A 23,483-nucleotide genomic window follows, 5' to 3' on the forward strand; every position below is an offset into this window, starting at 1 on the left:
CCTGCCTCCAGACCCCGGGGAGGAGAGGGGAGAAAGCGCCCCCCAGCGGCGGAGACCGGGATCACAGGGGAGACCGGGACCACAGGGGAGACCGATGGGGTCCAGGACAAGAGGGGGTCCAGGAGAGATGGGGTCCAGGACAAGAGGGGTCCAGGACAAGAGGGGGTCCAGGACAGATGGGGTCCAGGACAGATGGGGTCCAGGACAAGAGGGGTCCAGGACAAGAGGGGTCCAGGACAAGAGGGGGGTCCAGGACAAGAGGGGTCCAGGACAAGAGGGGGTCCAGGACAAGAGGGGGGTCCAGGACAGATGGGGTCCAGGACAAGAGGGGTCCAGGACAAGAGGGGGTCCAGGACAAGAGGGGGTCCAGGACAGATGGGGTCCAGGACAAGAGGGGTCCAGGACAAGAGGGGTCCAGGACAAGAGGGGGTCCAGGACAAGAGGGGGGTCCAGGACAGATGGGGTCTAGGACAAGAGGGGGTCCAGGACAGATGGGGTCCAGGACAAGAGGGGTCCAGGACAAGATGGGGTCCAGGACAAGAGGGGGTCCAGGACAAGAGGGGGTCCAGGACAGATGGGGTCCAGGACAGATGGGGTCCAGGACAGATGGGGTCCAGGACAAGAGGGGTCCAGGACAAGATGGGGTCCAGGACAAGAGGGGGTCCAGGACAAGAGGGGTCCAGGACAAGATGGGGTCCAGGACAAGAGAGGGTCCAGGACAGATGGGGTCCAGGACAAGAGGGGGTCCAGGACAGATGGGGTCCAGGACAAGATGGGGTCCAGGACAAGAGGGGGTCCAGGACAAGAGGGGTCCAGGACAAGATGGGGTCCAGGACAAGAGGGGGTCCAGGACAGATGGGGTCCAGGACAAGAGGGGGTCCAGGACAAGAGGGGTCCAGGACAAGAGGGGGTCCAGGACAAGATGGGGTCCAGGACAAGAGGGGGTCCAGGACAGATGGGGTCCAGGACAAGAGGGGTCCAGGACAAGATGGGGTCCAGGACAAGAGGGCGTCCAGGACAGATGGGGTCCAGGACAAGAGGGGGTCCAGGACAAGAGGGGTCCAGGACAAGATGGGGTCCAGGACAAGAGGGGGTCCAGGACAAGAGGGGGTCCAGGACAAGAGGAGGTCCAGGACAAGAGGGGGTCCAGGACAAGAGGGGGTCCAGGACAAGAGGGGGTCCAGGACAGATGGAGCAAACTAACCCAACATGTTATGTTTTAACCTTTTAATATTCTTTTAATGTTCTTTTAATATTCTTTTCTTAGGTTTTATGGAAGTGTATTTGGGATTTTAACCACAGAACCCGAAGCTCACCCCTAATCAATTACATGTTATGATCAATAATCAATAAGCAGTTATCATGTAAATATCTCAATTTATTGGTTGAATGAGACACTTTCAGGTTTGTTTCATATCTACAATATATTTATATTTATTATTATACAACATTTACTAGAAACAAGTCATCATGTTTAACGTTATTGATTAAAAGAACTATGAAGTTACATTTGGAAACAAATCTACATTTCTGTCTGTCTGTCTGTGAGTCTGTCTGTCTGTCTGTGAGTCTGTCTGTCTGTGTGGCTGTGAGTCTGTCTGTCTGTGAGTCTGTCTGTCTGTGTGGCTGTCTGATTGTGTGTGTCTGTCTTTCTCTTAGTGAAACAGTTATTGGTCATTCAGTCTTCAGGTGGCGGCCATCTTTGTAGTTCATGCCTCAGTGGGAGACTCGTCGTCGTCTCCGTAGACGACGCCCTTCAGGTAGACTCGTTTGAACTCCTCAAACACCATGTCCTCTGGGTCACTGAGAGACAGACAGGTGAGGACAGACAGACAGGTGAAGACAGACAGGTGAAGACAGACAGGTGACAGACAGACAGGTGAGGACAGACAGGTGACAGACAGACAGGTGACAGACAGACAGGTGAGGACAGACAGGTGACAGACAGACAGGTGAGGACAGACAGGTGACAGACAGGTGACAGACAGACAGGTGACAGACAGACAGGTGAGGACAGACAGGTGACAGACAGACAGGTGACAGACAGACAGGTGACAGACAGGTGACAAACAGACAGGTGACAGACAGACAGGTGAGGACAGACAGGTGACAGACAGACAGGTGAGGACAGACAGGTGACAGACAGACAGGTGAGGACAGACAGGTGAGGACAGACAGGTGACAGACAGGTGACAAACAGACAGGTGAGGACAGACAGGTGAGGACAGACAGACAGGTGACAGACAGACAGGTGAGGACAGACAGGTGACAGACAGACAGGTGAGGACAGACAGGTGACAGACAGACAGGTGACAGACAGACAGGTGAGGACAGACAGGTGACAGACAGACAGGTGAGGACAGACAGGTGAGGACAGACAGGTGACAGACAGACAGGTGAGGACAGACAGGTGACAGACAGACAGGTGACAGACAGGTGACAGACAGACAGGTGAGGACAGACAGGTGACAGACAGACAGGTGACAGACAGGTGAGGACAGACAGGTGACAGACAGACAGGTGAGGACAGACAGGTGACAGACAGACAGGTGAGGACAGACAGGTGACAGACAGGTGAGGACAGACAGGTGACAGACAGACAGGTGACAGACAGACAGGTGAGGACAGACAGGTGACGGACAGGTGAGGACAGACAGGTGACAGACAGACAGGTGACAGACAGGTGACAGGCAGGCAGACAGGTGAGGACAGACAGGTGACAGACAGACAGGTGAGGACAGACAGGTGACAGGCAGACAGGGGACAGACAGGTGAGGACAGACAGGTGACAGACAGACAGGTGACAGACAGACAGGGGAAAGACAGACAGGTGAGGACAGACAGGTGACAGACAGACAGGTGACAGACAGACAGGGGAGAGACAGACAGGGGAGGACAGACAGGTGACAGACAGACAGGTGAGGACAGACAGGTGACAGACAGACAGGGGACAGACAGACAGATGAGGACAGACAGGTGACAGACAGACAGGGGACAGACAGGTGACAAACAGACAGGTGACAGACAGACAGATGAGGACAGACAGGTGACAGACAGACAGGTGAGGACAGACAGGTGACAGACAGACAGGTGACAGACAGACAGGTGAGGACAGACAGGTGAGGACAGACAGGTGACAGACAGACAGGTGACAGACAGACAGGTGAGGACAGACAGGTGACAGACAGACAGGTGACAGACAGACAGGGGACAGACAGACAGGTGACAGACAGGTGAGGACAGACAGGTGACAGACAGACAGGTGACAGACAGACAGGTGACAGGCAGACAGGTGACAGGCAGACAGGTGACAGACAGACAGGTGAGGACAGACAAGTGACAGACAGACAGGTGACAGACAGACAGGTGACAGGCAGGCAGACAGGTGAGGACAGACAGGCAGACAGGTGACAGACAGACAGGTGAGGACAGACAGGTGACAGACAGACAGGTGAGGAAAGACAGGTGACAGACAGACAGGTGAGGACAGACAGGTGACAGACAGACAGGTGAGGACAGACAGGTGACAGGCAGACAGGTGACAGACAGACAGACAGGTGAGGACAGACAGGTGACAGGCAGACAGGTGACAGACAGGTGACAGGCAGGCAGACAGGTGAGGACAGACAGGTGACAGACAGGTGACAGGCAGACAGGTGACAGACAGGTGACAGACAGACAGACAGGTGACAGACAGGTGAGGACAGACAGGCAAACAGGTGACAGACAGACAGGTGACAGACAGACAGACAGGTGACAGACAGACAAGTGCTCACCTCTCTCTGGCTGAAGTTCAGATTGTTGACATGAAAGAACACAAAGAGATTCAGAGAGAAACCACAGAAGAAGAATGTCCACAACAACAACCTGTTTACTTCAGGACGCTGAGTAAACAGGAAGTTCATCTTCATCAGCTCAGTGACACACAACAAGCTGCTTAACACACACACACACAGGAGGAGTTTACCTGGTTCAGGTTTAGGGTTCATCAGTCTGAATGGGAGCTCCAGAGACACCTCACTGTAACACACACACACACACACACACACACACACACACACACACACACACACACACAGTGAGGAATGAGGAAGCCAAAGAGACAGAGGAAGAGGAAGATATACAGTTGGCTCTCACCTTGATCCGATCGTCCTGTGAACAGAAGCAGAGAGAACACAGTGAGATCAACATTGATAGTACATAGTGATGTCATAGTGAACAGTGATGTCATAGTGAACAGTCATGTCATAGTGAACAGTGATGTCATAGTGAACAGTGATGTCATAGTGAACAGTGATGTCATAGTGAAAGTCATGCCATAGTGAAAGTCATGCCATAGTGAACAGTGATGTCATAGTGAACAGTGATGTCATAGTGAAAGTCATGTCATAGTGAAGAGTGATGTCATAGTGAAGAGTGATGTCATAGTGAAAGTCATGCCATAGTGAAAGTCGTGCCATAGTGAACAGTGATGTCATAGTGAACAGTGATGTCATAGTGAACAGTGATGTCATAGTGAAAGTCATGTCATAGTGAACAGTGATGTCATAGTGAACAGTGATGTCATCGTGAAAGTCAAGTCATAGTGAAAGTCATGCCATAGTGAAAGTCATGCCATAGTGAAAGTCATGTCATAGTGAACCTTGATGTCATAGTGAACAGTGATGTCATAGTGAAAGTCATGTCATAGTGAACAGTGATGTCATAGTGAAAGTCATGCCATAGTGAACAGTGATGTCATAGTGAACAGTGATGTCATAGTGAAAGTCATGTCATAGTGAAAGTCATGTCATAGTGAACAGGGATGTCATAGTGAAAGTGATGTCATAGTGAACAGTGATGTCATAGTGAACAGTGATGTCATAGTGAAAGTCATGCCATAGTGAACAGTGATGTCATAGTGAACAGTGATGTCATACGGAACAGTGATGTCATACGGAACAGTGATGTCGTAGTGAAAGTCATGTCATAGTGAACAGTGATGTCATAGTGAAAGTCATGCCATAGTGAACAGTGGTGTCATAGTGAACAGTGATGTCATAGTGAAAGTCATGTCATAGTGAAAGTCATGTCATAGTGAACAGTGATGTCATAGTGAAAGTCATGCCATAGTGAACAGTGATGTCATAGTGAACAGTGATGTCATAGTGAAAGTCATGTCATAGTGAACAGTGATGTCATAGTGAAAGTCATGCCATAGTGAAAGTCATGTCATAGTGAACCTTGATGTCATAGTGAAAGTCATGCCATAGTGAAAGTCATGTCATAGTGAACAGTGATGTCATAGTGAACAGTCATGCCATAGTGAACAGTGATGTCATAGTGAACAGTGATGTCATAGTGAAAGTCATGTCATAGTGAACAGTGATGTCATAGTGAAAGTCATGTCATAGTGAACAGGGATGTCATAGTGAAAGTGATGTCATAGTGAACAGTGATGTCATAGTGAAAGTCATGCCATAGTGAACAGTGATGTCATACGGAACAGTGATGTCATACGGAACAGTGATGTCATACGGAACAGTGATGTCATAGTGAAAGTCATGTCATAGTGAACAGTGGTGTCATAGTGAACAGTGATGTCATAGTGAAAGTCATGCCATAGTGAACAGTGGTGTCATAGTAAAAGTCATGTCATAGTGAAAGTCATGTCATAGTGAACAGTGATGTCATAGTGAACAGTGATGTCATAGTGTAAGTCATGTCATAGTGAACAGTGATGTCATAGTAAAAGTCATGTCATAGTGAAAGTCATGTCATAGTGAACAGTGATGTCATAGTGAACAGTGATGTCATAGTGTAAGTCATGTCATAGTGAACAGTGATGTCATAGTAAAAGTCATGTCATAGTGAAAGTCATGTCATAGTGAAAGTCATGTCATAGTGAACAGTGATGTCATAGTGAACAGTGATGTCATAGTGTAAGTCATGTCATAGTGAAAGTCATGGCATAGTGAACAGTGATGTCATAGTGAACAGTGATGTCATAGTGTTATGTTAAACAGTGATGAGCTGTGAATATTATCCCCAGAGACCACTGGTTCTGAGTCACTGGCTCTGAGTCACTGGTTCTGAATAACTGGTTCTGAATCACTGGTTCTGAGTCACTGGTTCTGAATCACTGGTCTGTTATCAGAAGAGGGAAGTTATATTTCTACAACAACGTGTGATTGTATTTTAGTTGCTCTGGAATAAAGTGTGCTAAATAAATAATCTAATATATTAATAATAATTTAGGAATGCAGAGTGGTAGTCTGTTAGTAACAATGGATATTTAACATCAGTCTAACAGCTGACCTCCCAGCATGCCGAGCGGTTCAGACTCACCCAGAAGCAATCATCCTCACCACGACCCTATAGAAGACCAGCATCCCCTGAACCTCCTTCAGCACCTCCTGCTTCACTCTGAGACAGAGAGAGAGCGATAAAGAGACAGAGAGAGAGAGATAAAGAGACACAGAGAGATAGAGATAAAGAGACACAGAGAGAGAGAGAGAGATAGAGACACAAAGAGACAAAGAGACAGAGAGACAAAGAGACAGAGACACAAAGAGACAAAGAGACAGAGAGACAAAGAGACAAAGAGACAGAGACACAAAGAGACAAAGAGACAGAGACACAAAGAGACAAAGACACAAAGAGACAGAGACACAAAGAGACAAAGAGACAGACACAAAGAGACAAAGAGACAGAGACACAAAGAGACAGAGACACAAAGAGACAGAGACACAAAGAGACAAAGAGACAGAGACACAAAGAGACAGAGACACAAAGAGACAAAGACACAAAGAGACAAAGACACAAAGAGACAAAGACACAAAGAGACAAAGAGACAGAGACACAAAGAGACAGAGACACAAAGAGACAGAGACACAAAGAGACAGAGACACAAAGAGACAGAGACACAAAGAGACAAAGACACAAAGAGACAGAGACACAAAGAGACAGAGACACAAAGAGACAAAGACACAAAGAGACAAAGAGACAGAGACACAAAGAGACAATGAGACAGAGAAACAAAGACACAGAGACACAAAGAGACAGAGACACAAAGAGACAGAGAGACAGAGACACAAAGAGACAGAGACACAAAGAGACAGAGACACAAAGAGACAAAGAGACAGAGACACAAAGAGACAGAGACACAAAGAGACAGAGACACAAAGAGACAAAGAGACAGAGACACAAAGAGACAAAGACACAAAGAGACAAAGAGACAGAGACAAAGAGACAAAGAGACAGAGACACAAAGAGACAAAGAGACAGAGACACAAAGAGACAAAGACACAAAGAGACAGAGACACAAAGAGACAAAGAGACAGACACAAAGAGACAAAGAGACAGAGACACAAAGAGACAAAGAGACAGAGACAGAGACACAAAGAGACAGAGACACAAAGAGACAGAGACACAAAGAGACAGAGACACAAAGAGACAAAGAGACAGAGACACAAAGAGACAGAGACACAAAGAGACAAAGAGACAGAGACACAAAGAGACAGAGACACAAAGAGACAAAGAGACAGAGACACAAAGAGACAAAGAGACAGAGACACAAAGAGACAAAGACACAAAGAGACAGAGACACAAAGAGACAGAGACACAAAGAGACAGAGACACAAAGAGACAGAGACACAAAGAGACAGAGACACAAAGAGACAGAGACACAAAGAGACAAAGACACAAAGAGACAAAGACACAAAGAGACAATGAGACAGAGACACAAAGACACAGAGACACAAAGAGACAGAGACACAAAGAGACAGAGAGACAAAGAGACAGAGACACAAAGAGACAGAGACACAAAGAGACAGAGACACAAAGAGACAAAGAGACAGAGACACAAAGAGACAGAGAGAGACAAAGAGACAAAGAGACAGAGACACAAAGAGACAGAGACACAAAGAGACAGAGACACAAAGAGACAAAGAGACAGAGACACAAAGAGACAGAGACACAAAGAGACAGAGACACAAAGAGACAAAGAGACAGAGACACAAAGAGACAAAGACACAAAGAGACAAAGAGACAGAGACACAAAGAGACAGACACAAAGAGACAGAGACACAAAGAGACAGAGACACAAAGAGACAAAGACACAAAGAGACAGAGACACAAAGAGACAGAGACACAAAGAGACAGAGACACAAAGAGACAAAGAGACAGAGACACAAAGAGACAAAGAGACAGAGACACAAAGAGACAGAGAGACAGAGACACAAAGAGACAGAGACACAAAGAGACAAAGAGACAGAGACACAAAGAGACAGAGAGACAAAGAGACAGAGACACAAAGAGACAGAGACACAAAGAGACAAAGAGACAGAGACACAAAGAGACAAAGAGACAGAGACACAAAGAGACAAAGAGACAAAGAGACAAAGAGACAGAGACACAAAGAGACAGAGACACAAAGAGACAAAGAGACAGAGACACAAAGAGACAGAGACACAAAGAGACAGAGACACAAAGAGACAGACACAAAGAGACAGAGACACAAAGAGACAGAGACACAAAGAGACAAAGACACAAAGAGACAGAGACACAAAGAGACAGAGACACAAAGAGACAGAGAGACAAAGAGACAGAGACACAAAGAGACAAAGAGACAGAGACACAAAGAGACAGAGAGACAAAGACACAAAGAGACAGAGACACAAAGAGACAAAGAGACAGAGACACAAAGAGACAGAGACACAAAGAGACAAAGAGACAGAGACACAAAGAGACAGAGAGACAAAGACACAAAGAGACAGAGACACAAAGAGACAAAGAGACAGAGACACAAAGAGACAGAGACACAAAGAGACAGAGACACAAAGAGACAAAGAGACAGAGACACAAAGAGACAAAGACACAAAGAGACAAAGAGACAGAGACACAAAGAGACAGACACAAAGAGAGAGAGACACAAAGAGACAAAGACACAAAGAGACAGAGACACAAAGAGACAGAGACACAAAGAGACAAAGAGACACAAAGAGACAGACACAAAGAGACAGACACAAAGAGACAGAGACACAAAGAGACAAAGACACAAAGAGACAGAGACACAAAGAGACAGAGACACAAAGAGACAGAGACACAAAGAGACAGAGACACAAAGAGACAGAGAGACAAAGAGACAGAGACACAAAGAGACAGAGACACAAAGAGACAGAGACACAAAGAGACAGAGACACAAAGAGACAGACACAAAGAGACAGAGACACAAAGAGACAGAGACACAAAGAGACAAAGACACAAAGAGACAGAGACACAAAGAGACAGAGACACAAAGAGACAGAGAGACAAAGAGACAGAGACACAAAGAGACAAAGAGACAGAGACACAAAGAGACAGAGAGACAAAGACACAAAGAGACAGAGACACAAAGAGACAAAGAGACAGAGACACAAAGAGACAGAGAGACAAAGAGACAGAGACACAAAGAGACAAAGAGACAGAGACACAAAGAGACAGAGAGACAAAGACACAAAGAGACAGAGACACAAAGAGACAAAGAGACAGAGACACAAAGAGACAGAGACACAAAGAGACAGAGACACAAAGAGACAAAGAGACAGAGACACAAAGAGACAAAGACACAAAGAGACAAAGAGACAGAGACACAAAGAGACAGACACAAAGAGAGAGAGACACAAAGAGACAAAGACACAAAGAGACAGAGACACAAAGAGACAGAGACACAAAGAGACAAAGAGACACAAAGAGACAGACACAAAGAGACAGACACAAAGAGACAGAGACACAAAGAGACAGAGACACAAAGAGACAAAGACACAAAGAGACAGAGACACAAAGAGACAGAGACACAAAGAGACAGAGACACAAAGAGACAGAGACACAAAGAGACAGAGAGACAAAGAGACAGAGACACAAAGAGACAGAGACAGAGACACAAAGAGACAGAGAGAGACAAAGAGACAAAGAGACAGAGACACAAAGAGACAGAGAGACAAAGACACAAAGAGACAGAGACACAAAGAGACAAAGAGACAGAGACACAAAGAGACAGAGACACAAAGAGACAGAGACACAAAGAGACAAAGAGACAGAGACACAAAGAGACAAAGACACAAAGAGACAAAGAGACAGAGACACAAAGAGACAGACACAAAGAGAGAGAGACACAAAGAGACAAAGACACAAAGAGACAGAGACACAAAGAGACAGAGACACAAAGAGACAAAGAGACACAAAGAGACAGACACAAAGAGACAGACACAAAGAGACAGAGACACAAAGAGACAGAGACACAAAGAGACAAAGACACAAAGAGACAGAGACACAAAGAGACAGAGACACAAAGAGACAGAGACACAAAGAGACAGAGACACAAAGACACAAAGAGACAGAGACACAAAGAGACAGAGACACAAAGAGACAAAGACACAAAGAGACAGAGACACAAAGAGACAGAGACACAAAGAGACAGAGACACAAAGAGACAAAGACACAAAGAGACAGAGACACAAAGAGACAGAGACACAAAGAGACAAAGAGACAGAGACACAAAGAGACAGAGACACAAAGAGACAAAGAGACACAAAGAGACAGAGACACAAAGAGACAGAGACACAAAGAGACAAAGAGACAGAGACACAAACAGACAGAGACACAAAGACACATATAATGACATGGTGAGTCCTACATGCTGGATGAAGCCAGGTTGGTGTCTTCGTGTTTGAGTCGTCCGTCCAGAGCGAGTCCTCTCCGGTCCTTGTTGTGAGCCAGCAGAGGATGCAGAGTGTAGTCCTTCTTCAGACTAGTACCAGGGGGGACCGAGTCCCTGAACACACAACACACACATTAACACACAGTAACACCCTTCAAAATAAAAGCCTCAGGAACCCTCACCCGGTCTCTTCTTTGGCCACTGACTTGACGTATTTGTCGTTGGAGTAGAGGACGATGTTGGTCACCTGTTCCACTAAACACAGGAAATGTTTAAATGAGGTTCATACGTTATTCATCTAGAAATAAAAAATGGAAAGAGCAGAGCCATAAAACCGCTTGTTTATGTAAAGACCCTGATGTGGCATTCACACCACACCAGAGACAAACTTCCCGTTAAGTTTACACCCAGAGGTGACTGAAATATTTATATATATATATATATATATATATATATATATATATATATATATATATATATATATGTGTATATATATATATGTGTATATATATATATATATATATATATATATGTGTATATATATATATATATATATATATATATATATATATATATATATATATATATATATATATTTAAACACAAGGTTCTAGCTGAAGGAAGCTCCTCCCCTTCTCGTCTCGAGAACTAAACACAAGGTTCTAGCTGAAGGAAGCTCCTCCCCTTCTCGTCTCATGAGAACTAAACACAAGGTTCTAGCTGAAGGAAGCTCCTCCCCTTCTCGTCTCATGAGAACTAAACACAAGGTTCTAGCTGAAGGAAGCTCCTCCCCTTCTCGTCTCATGAGAACTAAACACAAGGTTCTAGCTGAAGGAAGCTCCTCCCCTTCTCGTCTCATGAGAACTAAACACAAGGTTCTAGCTGAAGGAAGCTCCTCCCCTTCTCGTCTCATGAGAACTAAACACAAGGTTCTAGGTTGTCACCTGACAAACTGATGTCTTTGATGTTCCTGCTGGACGAGTTGGTGATTTCTACATTCACTCTCACAGGCTCTCCATGGTAGAACGTCTGCAGACAGACAGGTAGAGAGAGAGAGAGAGAGGTCAGAGAGAGAGACACAGGTAGACAGGCAGGTAGACAGACAGGTAGACAGACAGGTCGACAGACAGACAGGTAGACAGGTAGACAGGTAGACAGACAGACAGGTAGACCGGCAGGTAGACCGGCAGGTAGACAGGTAGACAGGTAGACAGACAGGTAGACAGACAGACAGACAGACAGACAGGTCAACAGACAGGTAGACAGACAGACAGGTAGACAGGCAGGTAGACAGACAGGTCGACAGACAGGTAGACAGACAGACAGGTAGACAGGCAGGTAGACAGACAGGTAGACAGACAGGTAGACAGGCAGACAGGTAGACAGACAGGTAGACAGACAGGTAGACAGACAGGTAGACAGACAGACAGGTAGACAGGCAGGTAGACAGGCAGGTAGACAGACAGACAGGTAGGTAGACAGACAGGTAGACAGACAGGTCGACAGACAGGTAGACAGGTAGACAGACAGACAGGTAGACAGGCAAGTAGACAGACAGGTAGACAGACAGGTAGACAGACAGGTAGACAGGCAGACAAGTAGACAGACAGGTAGACAGACAGACAGACAGACAGGTAGACAGACAGGTAGACAGGTAGACAGACAGGTAGACAGGTAGACAGGTAGACAGACCTCTTTGGGCATGCTCAGTTTGACGTGGAGCGGTTTCTCAGACATCAGGAACTCAAAGGTGGTTTCTGCCACTGGAACTAGGTTACTGGTTTCTGGACTGAACTGGATCTTACGGATGCTGAGACGAACTGAACTCCTCCAGAAATAGAACATCAAAACAAAGATGAAGCAGTGATTAGATGATAATAATAATAATAATAATAATAATAATAATAATAATAATATTATATTAATGACTCACTGTTTGTCCATCTTCTCGTCCTGGTTCTCCCCACAGAACGCTTTCACTTCAAACTCCACCGCACATTTCTGTGTCAAGTACAGAGACAGGTGTTCAGGTGTTATGGTGTTCATGTGTTATGGTGTTCATGTGTTATGGTGCTATGGTGTTCATGTGTTATGGTGTTCATGTGTTATGGTGCTATGGTGTTCATGTGTTATGGTGCTATGGTGTTCATGTGTTATGGTGCTATGGTGTTCATGTGTTATGGTGCTATGGTGTTCATGTGTTATGGTGCTATGCTGTTCATGTGTTATGGTGTTCATGTGTTATGGTGTTCATGTGTTATGGTGTTATGGTGTTCATGTGTTATGGTGTTATGGTGTTCATGTGTTATGGTGTTCATGTGTTATGGTGCTATGGTGTTCATGTGTTATGGTGTTCATGTGTTATGGTGCTATGGTGTTCATGTGTTATGGTGTTATGGTGTTCATGTGTTATGGTGTTCAGGTGTTATGGTGTTATAGTGTTCAGGTGTTATGGTGTTCATGTGTTATGGTGCTATGGTGTTCATGTGTTATGGTGTTATGGTGTTCATGTGTTATGGTGTTATGGTGTTCATGTGTTATGGTGTTATGGTGTTCATGTGTTATGGTGTTCAGGTGTTATGGTGTTCATGTGTTATGGTGTTCATGTGTTATGGTGTTCATGTGTTATGGTGTTCAGGTGTTCATGTGTTATGGTGTTCATGTGTTATGGTGTTCATGTGTTATGGTGTTCAGGTGTTCAGGTGTTATGGTGTTATGGTGTTATGGTGTTCATGTGTTATGGTGCTATGGTGTTCAGGTGTTATGGTGTTATAGTGTTCATGTGTTATGGTGTTCAGGTGTTATGGTGTTCAGGTGTTATGGTGTTCATGTGTTATGGTGTTCATGTGTTATGGTGTTCAGGTGTTCATGTGTTATGGTGTTCAGGTGTTATGGTGTTCATGTGTTATGGTGTTCATGTGTTATGGTGTTCAGGTGTTCATGTGTTATGGTGTTCAGGTGTTATGGTGTTCATGTGTTATGGTGTTATTGTGTTCAGGTGTTATGGTGTTCATGTGTTATGGTGCTATGGTGTTCAGGTGTTATGGTGTTATAGTGTTCATGTGTTATGGTGTTCAGGTGTTATGGTGTTAAGGTGTTATGGTGTTCAGGTGTTATAGTGTTCAGGTGTTATGGTGTTCAGGTGTTATAGTGTTCAGGTGTTATAGTGTTCAGGTGTTATGGTGTTCAGGTGTTATGGTGTTATAGTGTTCATGTGTTATGGTGTTATGGTGTTCAGGTGTTATGGTGTTCATGTGTTATGGTGTTCATGTGTGATGGTGTTATGGTGTTCATGTGTTATGGTGTTATGGTGTTCATGTGTTATGGTGTTCAGGTGTTATGGTGTTATAGTGTTCAGGTGTTATGGTGTTCATGTGTTATGGTGCTATGGTGTTCATGTGTTATGGTGTTATGGTGTTCATGTGTTATGGTGTTATGGTGTTCATGTGTTATGGTGTTATGGTGTTCATGTGTTATGGTGTTCAGGTGTTATGGTGTTCATGTGTTATGGTGTTCATGTGTTATGGTGTTCATGTGTTATGGTGTTCATGTGTTATGGTGTTCATGTGTTATGGTGTTCAGGTGTTCAGGTGTTATGGTGTTATGGTGTTATGGTGTTCATGTGTTATGGTGCTATGGTGTTCAGGTGTTATGGTGTTATAGTGTTCATGTGTTATGGTGTTCAGGTGTTATGGTGTTCAGGTGTTATGGTGTTCATGTGTTATGGTGTTCATGTGTTATGGTGTTCAGGTGTTCATGTGTTATGGTGTTCAGGTGTTATGGTGTTCATGTGTTATGGTGTTCATGTGTTATGGTGTTCATGTGTTATGGTGTTCAGGTGTTATGGTGTTCATGTGTTATGGTGTTCATGTGTTATGGTGTTCAGGTGTTCATGTGTTATGGTGTTCAGGTGTTATGGTGTTCATGTGTTATGGTGTTATTGTGTTCAGGTGTTATGGTGTTCATGTGTTATGGTGCTATGGTGTTCAGGTGTTATGGTGTTATAGTGTTCATGTGTTATGGTGTTCAGGTGTTATGGTGTTAAGGTGTTATGGTGTTCAGGTGTTATAGTGTTCAGGTGTTATGGTGTTCAGGTGTTATAGTGTTCAGGTGTTATAGTGTTCAGGTGTTATGGTGTTCAGGTGTTATGGTGTTATAGTGTTCATGTGTTATGGTGTTATGGTGTTATGGTGTTCATGTGTTATGGTGTTCAGGTGTTATGGTGTTATAGTGTTCATGTGTTATGGTGTTATGGTGTTCAGGTGTTATGGTGTTCATGTGTTATGGTGTTATGGTGTTCAGGTGTTATAGTGTTCAGGTATTATGGTGTTCATGTGTTATGGTGTTATGGTGTTCATGTGTTATGGTGTTCATGTGTGATGGTGTTATGGTGTTCATGTGTTATGGTGTTCATGTGTTATGGTGTTCAGGTGTTATGGTGTTATAGTGTTCAGGTGTTATGGTGTTCATGTGTTATGGTGCTATGGTGTTCATGTGTTATGGTGTTATGGTGTTCATGTGTTATGGTGTTATGGTGTTCATGTGTTATGGTGTTCAGGTGTTATGGTGTTCAGGTGTTATGGTGTTCAGGTGTTATGGTGTTCATGTGTTATGGTGTTCATGTGTTATGGTGTTCAGGTGTTCATGTGTTATGGTGTTCATGTGTTATGGTGTTCATGTGTTATGGTGTTCAGGTGTTCAGGTGTTATGGTGTTATGGTGTTATGGTGTTCATGTGTTATGGTGTTCAGGTGTTATGGTGTTATAGTGTTCATGTGTTATGGTGTTCAGGTGTTATGGTGTTCAGGTGTTATGGTGTTCATGTGTTATGGTGTTCATGTGTTATGGTGTTCAGGTGTTCATGTGTTATGGTGTTCAGGTGTTATGGTGTTCATGTGTTATGGTGTTCATGTGTTATGGTGTTCAGGTGTTCATGTGTTATGGTGTTCAGGTGTTATGGTGTTCATGTGTTATGGTGTTATTGTGTTCAGGTGTTATGGTGTTCATGTGTTATGGTGCTATGGTGTTCAGGTGTTATGGTGTTATAGTGTTCATGTGTTATGGTGTTCAGGTGTTATGTGTTAAGGTGTTATGGTGTTCAGGTGTTATAGTGTTCAGGTGTTATGGTGTTCAGGTGTTATAGTGTTCAGGTGTTATAGTGTTCAGGTGTTATGGTGTTCAGGTGTTATGGTGTTATAGTGTTCATGTGTTATGGTGTTATGGTGTTCAGGTGTTATGGTGTTCATGTGTTATGGTGTTCAGGTGTTATGGTGTTATAGTGTTCATGTGTTATGGTGTTATGGTGTTCAGGTGTTATGGTGTTCATGTGTTATGGTGTTATGGTGTTCAGGTGTTATAGTGTTCAGGTATTATGGTGTTATGGTGTTCAGGTGTTATGGTGTTCATGTGTTATGGTGTTATGGTGTTCAGGTGTTATAGTGTTCAGGTATTATGGTGTTCATGTGTTATGGTGTTATGGTGTTCATGTGTTATGGTGTTCATGTGTTATGGTGTTATGGTGTTCATGTGTTATGGTGTTATGGTGTTCATGTGTTATGGTGTTCAGGTGTTTTGGTGTTATAGTGTTCAGGTGTTTTGGTGTTATAGTGTTATGGTGTTCATGTGTTATGGTGTTCAGGTGTTATGGTGTTCAGGTGTTATGGTGTTCAGGTGTTATAGTGTTCATGTGTTATAGTGTTCATGTGTTATGGTTTTATGGTGTTCATGTGTTATGGTGTTCAGGGCCCTATTTCTCGTACCTGGCTAAACAAAGTCAAGCAAATGTCCTAATCTCCAGTTTAAATTAGCGAGATGATTGACATCAGGCTATCTGGGTTTCTTCACAGCTGATCCGCGCTGAAACGTCTCGTTAATTCTAGCCAGACATCAGTCATCTGGATAAATGCGCCGCTCCTCTTCAGAAGGGATAATAATGGAGCACTGACACCACCATGTTCTAACAGTACAATGGACAATAAACTCAGAGGAACCTCTTTTTATTTCTCTAATTAGAAGCAGGAGATGATCATGAACACATATGAGAAAGTCAATACCGTAGTCATTCACAGCAAACGCGTTGCGAATATTCCAACGTTTTTGCAACAATGTTGCCGTGAACGCAGCTTAACTCCGCCCCCGCTGCGAGACATAAGCGTTGCATATATTTTAGACAAGTTAAATGCGTCAGTGCTGAGGAAATGTATCGGCAAATTTGAAGTGCTTCATCACCCAAATCAATCAGATTATATTTACGAATAAATATATACTTATGAGGATATATGTACTGTATGCACGTATGAATCATGTACTATATATGTGTATATGAGTTTGAATATGTGTATGGGCGGATCAGTATGTATGCATTATTCATAATCAGAAATTCAATCAATTGAAGCAGTGAAAATAAATTATGTGTGATTCTCTGTATTCTCATCACGATCACCTTAATCATGTTCTACAATAATGATATGTATGGTGTACTAATAACACTGTCATATTATTATGAGTGCTTTCAACACATCCATAAGTTTCTTAAGAGCTAAATAAACTTAAGAACAGCGGCATGCAGCGGCTGACAGTCTGTGTCTGAGACGATCAGCTGCGCCTGTGGTGATCAATGTCCGCGGCTCGAGAATCTCTCGTAAATAAATTATTTCTTGCCGGCAAAATCTATATCGCTGCGTACAGGAAGTCATGATGATGTAAAGGATGGATCCTGGCGATCTGAAAGAACTCTCTCCCTATAAAACTAATATAACTAATATCGCTCCTTCATCAATGAGGAAGGGAGCTGCCTTTTTTGTCCGGTGGGAGTGTCCAGCTTATCCAGTGAAGTTCAGTAAGCCTGCCCGGGAGCAGGTTTACATTTTTGGCTGTGTTGCTATGGTGATTAATCTAAGCTTGCTTCGAGAAACCGAGAAAGCCTGACTTATGTCATCTTATCCTGACAGTTAGCGCTAACTCGGTAGGCCAGGTACGAGAAATAGGGCCCTGGTGTTATGATGTTATGGTGTTCAGGTGTTATGGTGTTCAGGTGTGCAGGTGTTTATGTGTTATGGTGTTCAGGTGTTATGGTGTTATGATGTTATGGTGTTCAGGTGTTATGGTGTTCATGTGTTATGGTGTTATGATGTTATGGTGTTCAGGTGTTATGGTGTTATGATGTTCAGGTGTTATGGTGTTCATGTGTTCAGGTGTTTATGTGTTATGGTGTTCAGGTGTTATGATGTTATGGTGTTATGATGTTCAGGTGTTATGGTGTTCAGGTGTTATGGTGTTCATGTGTTCAGGTGTTTATGTGTTATGGTGTTCAGGTGTTATGATGTTATGGTGTTATGATGTTCAGGTGTTCATGTGTTATGGTGTTCAGGTGTTTATGTGTTATGGTGTTCAGGTGTTATGATGTTATGGTGTTCAGGTGTTATGGTGTTATGGTGTTCAGGTGTCATGGTGTTCATGTGTTATGGTGTTCAGGTGTTTATGTGTTATGGTGTTCAGGTGTTATGGTGTTCATGTGTTATGGTGTTATGATGTTATGGTGTTCAGATGTTATGATGTTATGGTGTTCAGGTGTTATGGTGTTCATGTGTTATGGTGTTATGGTGATCAGGTGTTATGGTGTTCATGTGTTATGATGTTATGGTGTTCAGGTGTTATGATGTTCAGGTGTTATGGTGTTATGGTGATCAGGTGTTATGGTGTTCAGGTGTTATGGTGTTCATGTGTTACGGTGTTCAGGTGTTTATGTGTTATGGTGTTCAGGTGTTATGGTGTTCATGTGTTATGGTGTTCATGTCTTATGGTGTTATGATGTTATGGTGTTCAGGTGTTCATGTGTTATGGTGTTCAGGTGTTTATGTGTTATGGTGTTCAGGTGTTATGGTGTTCATGTGTTATGGTGTTATGGTGTTCATGTCTTTTGGTGTTATGGTGTTCAGGTGTTATGGTGTTCAGGTGTTATGATGTTATGGTGTTATGGTGTTCAGGTTTTATGATGTTATGATGTTATGGTGTTCAGGTGTTATGGTGTTATGATGTTATGGTGTTATGGTGTTCATGTCTTATGGTGTTATGATGTTATGGTGTTCAGGTGTTATGGTGTTCAGGTGTTATGATGTTATGGTGTTATGGTGTTCAGGTTTTATGATGTTATGATGTTATGGTGTTATGGTGTTCATGTCTTATGGTGTTATGATGTTATGGTGTTCAGGTGTTATGGTGTTCAGGTGTTATGATGTTATGGTGTTCAGGTTTTATGATGTTATGATGTTATGGTGTTCAGGTGTTATGGTGTTCAGGTGTTATGGTGTTCAGGTGTTCATGTGTTATGGTGTTCAGGTGTTCATGTGTTATGGTGTTTAGGTGTTATGGTGTTATGATGTTATGGTGTTCAGGTGTTATGGTGTTTAGGTGTTATGGTGTTTAGGTGTTATGGTGTTATGATGTTATGGTGTTCATGTGTTCAGGTGTTCATGTGTTATGGTGTTCATGTGTTATGGTGTTCAGGTGTTCATGTGTTATGGTGTTCATGTGTTATGGTGTTCATGTGTTATGGTGTTCAGGGCCCTATTTCTCGTACCTGGCTTACCGAGTTAGCGCTAACTGTCAGGATAAGATGACATAAGTCAGGCTTTCTCGGTTTCTCGAAGCAAGCTTAGATTAATCACCATAGCAACACAGCCAAAAATGTAAACCTGCTCCCGGACAGGTTTACTGAACTTCACTGGATAAGCTGGACACTCCCACCGGACAAAAAAGGCAGCTCCCTTCCTCATTGATGAAGGAGCGATATTAGTTATATTAGTTTTATAGGGAGAGAGTTCTTTCAGATCGCCAGGATCCATCCTTTACATCATCATGACTTCCTGTACGCGGCGATATAGATTTTGCCGGCAAGAAATAATTTATTTACGAGAGATTCTCGAGCCGCGGACATTGATCACCACAGGCGCAGCTGATCGTCTCAGACACAGACTGTCAGCCGCTGCATGCCGCTGTTCTTAAGTTTATTTAGCTCTTAAGAAACTTATGGATGTGTTGAAAGCACTCATAATAATATGACAGTGTTATTAGTACACCATACATATCATTATTGTAGAACATGATTAAGGTGATCGTGATGAGAATACAGAGAATCACACATAATTTATTTTCACTGCTTCAATTGATTGAATTTCTGATTATGAATAATGCATACATACTGATCCGCCCATACACATATTCAAACTCATATACACATATATAGTACATGATTCATACGTGCATACAGTACATATATCCTCATAAGTATATATTTATTCGTAAATATAATCCGATTGATTTGGGTGATGAAGCACTTCAAATTTGCCGATACATTTTCTCAACACTGACGCATTTAACTTGTCTGATATATTTGTGACGCTTATGTCTCGCAGCGGGGGCGGAGTTAAAGTTGCGTTCACGGCAACAATGTTGCAAAAACGTTGGAATATTCATAACGCGTTTGCTGTGAATGACTACGGTATTGACTTCCTCATATGCCTTCATGATCATCTCCTGCTTCTCAGTAGAGAAATAAAAAGAGGTTCCTCTGAGTTTATTGTCCATTGTACTGTTAGAACATGGTGGTGTCAGTGCTCCATTATTATCCCTTCTGAAGAGGAGCGGCGCATTTATCCAGATGACTGACGTCTGGCTAGAATTAACGAGACGTTTCAGCGCAGATCAGCCGTGAAGAAACCCAGGTAGCCTGATGTCAATCATCTCGCTAATTTAACATGAGATTAGGACATTTGCTTGACTTTGTTTAGCCAGGTACGAAGAATACCCCCCAGGTGTTATGTGTTATGGTGTTCAGGTGTTATAGTGTTCATGTGTTCAGATGTTATGGTGTTCAGGTGTTCATGTGTAATAGTGTTCATGTGTTATGGTGTTCAGGTGTTATGGTTTTCAGGTGTTCATGTGTTATGGTGTTCATGTGTTCATGTGTTATGGTGTTCATGTGTTATGGTGTTCATGTGTTCATGTGTTATGGTGTTCATGTGTTATGGTGTTCAGGTGTTATGGTTTTCAGGTGTTCATGTGTTATGGTGTTCATGTGTTATGGTGTTCAGGTGTTATGGTTTTCAGGTGTTCATGTGTTATGGTGTTCATGTGTTCAGGTGTTGATCGTGTCCAGAGACATGTTCAGGTATTCGTACCTTTCCCACATCAGAGGGTCCGGGCTGCAGAGCAACGGAACATGGCAGGTTGTCTGGAAACTGAAGCAAACACAAACTGTCTGATTATTTATTCAATCATCATTTAGGGTTCAAGGGTCTGTTACAGATGTTCACCGTTCACTGTGATGTTACCGTTCACTGTGACATCATCGTTCACTGTGATGCTACCGTTCACTGTGACATCATCGTTCACTGTGATGTCACAGTGAACGGTGATGTCACCGTTCACTGTGACATCACCGTTCACTGAATTAGTCACTGCCTCAAGAAAAGGAGTTTATTTGAGTTTGTGCACAGGTGAAGGTGAATGACGGGTGGACAGGTTGGCGGCTCCTCCAGGAGGCGTTGGGGACGTGGTAGGGATGTCTGGGCTGTTTGACGTGTCCTCGTGCACCAACAACCTGTCCTGGAGGTTCCTGTCTCGGCGTCTCACCTCAAAGAAGAAGGGGAAGGCGTTGTCTCCCAGCTTCCGGAGCAGCTTCTGCTGGATCTTGGTGTGAGTCAGCTTCTCTTTGTCCTGCAGCTCGGGGTAAACCTGCCGGGTCACCAGGAACAGGTCCCTCCTGAAGGCCACACCCATCACATCCATGTCCTGACGGCCGTAGCGAAACGTACACGACAGCATCACGTACACTAGAAACACATTCACGCGTCTCATTAACAGGAAAGACGTCCACAGACCTCACAGACAAACGTCTCCAAGGGAACTATTTATTTGGTAGAAAATTGTTTTGGAACACTTTTAGAGGTACCTTTTTTTTCTTTGACTTGCACCGGGTCGAGCACAATGACTCCATCTCAAAGAGACAAAGAAACAGCCACTGTTAACTGCAGTGAGAAGAAAAACTAATCGAATGGCCAACATTAGAACCCTTTTAGTTTCTGATGACTTTAAATCATTCAGTTTCTAAGAACTGCTGAGAGATTTAGAGGCAAACGGTTAGCCTAGCTCCATCATAACAGTTAGCTAACATGCTACATCAGTCAGACATAAACCTGATGGACAGTGGTGTAAATAGTTTTATTAATAATCAATAATACAATCAGTTTGAACTCACCGACTGGATCCACAAAGTCACAGTGATCCACAAAGTCTCTCTTGCCCATGTAGACCGCCACCTGAAGCCCAGAGAAGGTTCAGAGCATTGCTCAAGGGTTCAGAGGTAATGTGGATCTGTTGTATTGAAACGTTGACAGCCAACCTCCGAGTCCCCCCAACATGGAGGATTCTGGGTCTTTACTTCTACTTTAACCAGACGAGTATTTCTGCACAACTTACCGACTTGTCGCGGGAAACTTTCTTAAAGACAACATGTTTTGGACTCATGTTGACTGATGATGTCACTGATGATGTCACGACCTGCAGCATGAAATCTTAAATTCAGACTCAATATTTGGTAGACAAACAAATTTAAACTAATATTACTGTACTTACACAAAAAACACCTAAATGGTGGAATCTAAGGTATTTTTCTGGTAGAACGCAGACTAATTATTTTAATATACTTCTCAAAGTGAAATCTAATTAAAACCAAACTTTCTTTTACCAACTGGACGATTAAACAAAAGACCAAATTTAATTTGTATTCTAGGAAGAATTACAATGTTTAACACTCACATGCAAACAGAAATATTGAAAGAGTTTACTATGGACATTAATATGTCACTCAGTCCAAAATATCTTTTATTTTATCTTCAGCTAAACCTTTGAATATATGTTAGTATTTTGTGTCATTCCCATTGCGCATTAAGCACATTAGGATTAAATCTCTCTGTAATCAGTATAAATAATAATAACGTTCTCAGTAACAGTAAATGTGAGGAAATTCTATCATTTTACTTTTAGACACAGAAAACAGAAGAGACACTGACCTGAAAGCAGCGATGTGTGTTGAGCAGCAGCAGATCTCAACTAATCAGAGCGATCAGAGCCGCATTTATAACACACGCCTGGTCAGCATGCCGATCATTACCGACTGAACACAGATAATCCTGCAGGAAGAGCTGCAGGAGGCGTTCACTGTTCAAATTATGAAATCACTTCTCTGGCAGCCCCGACAAAATAAGAAAGATGTTCCAACCAAACCAATAAATAACAACTTTAAAGTCCTCGTTAAAGCTTAAAAACCCGAAAAGTCTAACAAAGTCTAACCCAACGTACCCGTACATCTGCTAACGTCTAACCAACGTACCCGTACGTCTGCTAACGTCTAACCAACGTACCCGTACGTCTGCTAACGTCTAACCAACGTACCCGTACGTCTGCTAACGTCTAACCCAACGTACCCGTACGTCTGCTAACGTCTAACCCAACGTACCCGTACGTCTGCTAACGTCTAACCCAACGTACCCGTACGTCTGCTAACGTCTAACCAACGTACCCGTACGTCTGCTAACGTCTAACCCAACGAACCGGTACGTCTGCTAACGTCTAACCCAACGTACCCGTACGTCTGCTAACGTCTAACCCAACGTACCCGTACATCTGCTAACGTCTAACCCAACGTACCCGTACATCTGCTAACGTCTAACCAACGTACCCGTACATCTGCTAACGTCTAACCCAACGTACCCGTACGTCTGCTAACGTCTAACCAACGTACTCGT

The 23,483-nt window shown here is 43.5% G+C and overlaps 1 protein-coding gene across 1 annotated transcript; it reads right to left on the bottom strand.

Annotated features, from left to right (window-relative positions):
• Positions 1 to 1,709: 1,709 nt before the first annotated feature.
• Positions 1,710 to 22,203, bottom strand: LOC306743047 (S-arrestin-like; the record flags this gene model as incomplete). Its single annotated transcript, XM_079225526.1, has 14 exons — positions 1,710 to 1,803; positions 3,955 to 4,020; positions 4,138 to 4,152; positions 6,328 to 6,405; positions 10,655 to 10,792; positions 10,861 to 10,933; positions 11,623 to 11,707; positions 12,371 to 12,506; positions 12,612 to 12,679; positions 20,856 to 20,915; positions 21,310 to 21,509; positions 21,629 to 21,673; positions 21,935 to 21,995; positions 22,156 to 22,203. The coding sequence occupies 14 exons, from the start codon at positions 22,201 to 22,203 to the stop codon at positions 1,710 to 1,712; spliced, it is 1,167 nt and encodes a 388-aa protein (XP_079081652.1).
• Between the last annotated feature and the right edge of the window lie 1,280 nt (positions 22,204 to 23,483).

This window comes from Taurulus bubalis, assembly GCF_910589615.1.
Source record: "Taurulus bubalis genome assembly, chromosome: 10".
NCBI lineage: Eukaryota > Metazoa > Chordata > Actinopteri > Perciformes > Cottidae > Taurulus > Taurulus bubalis.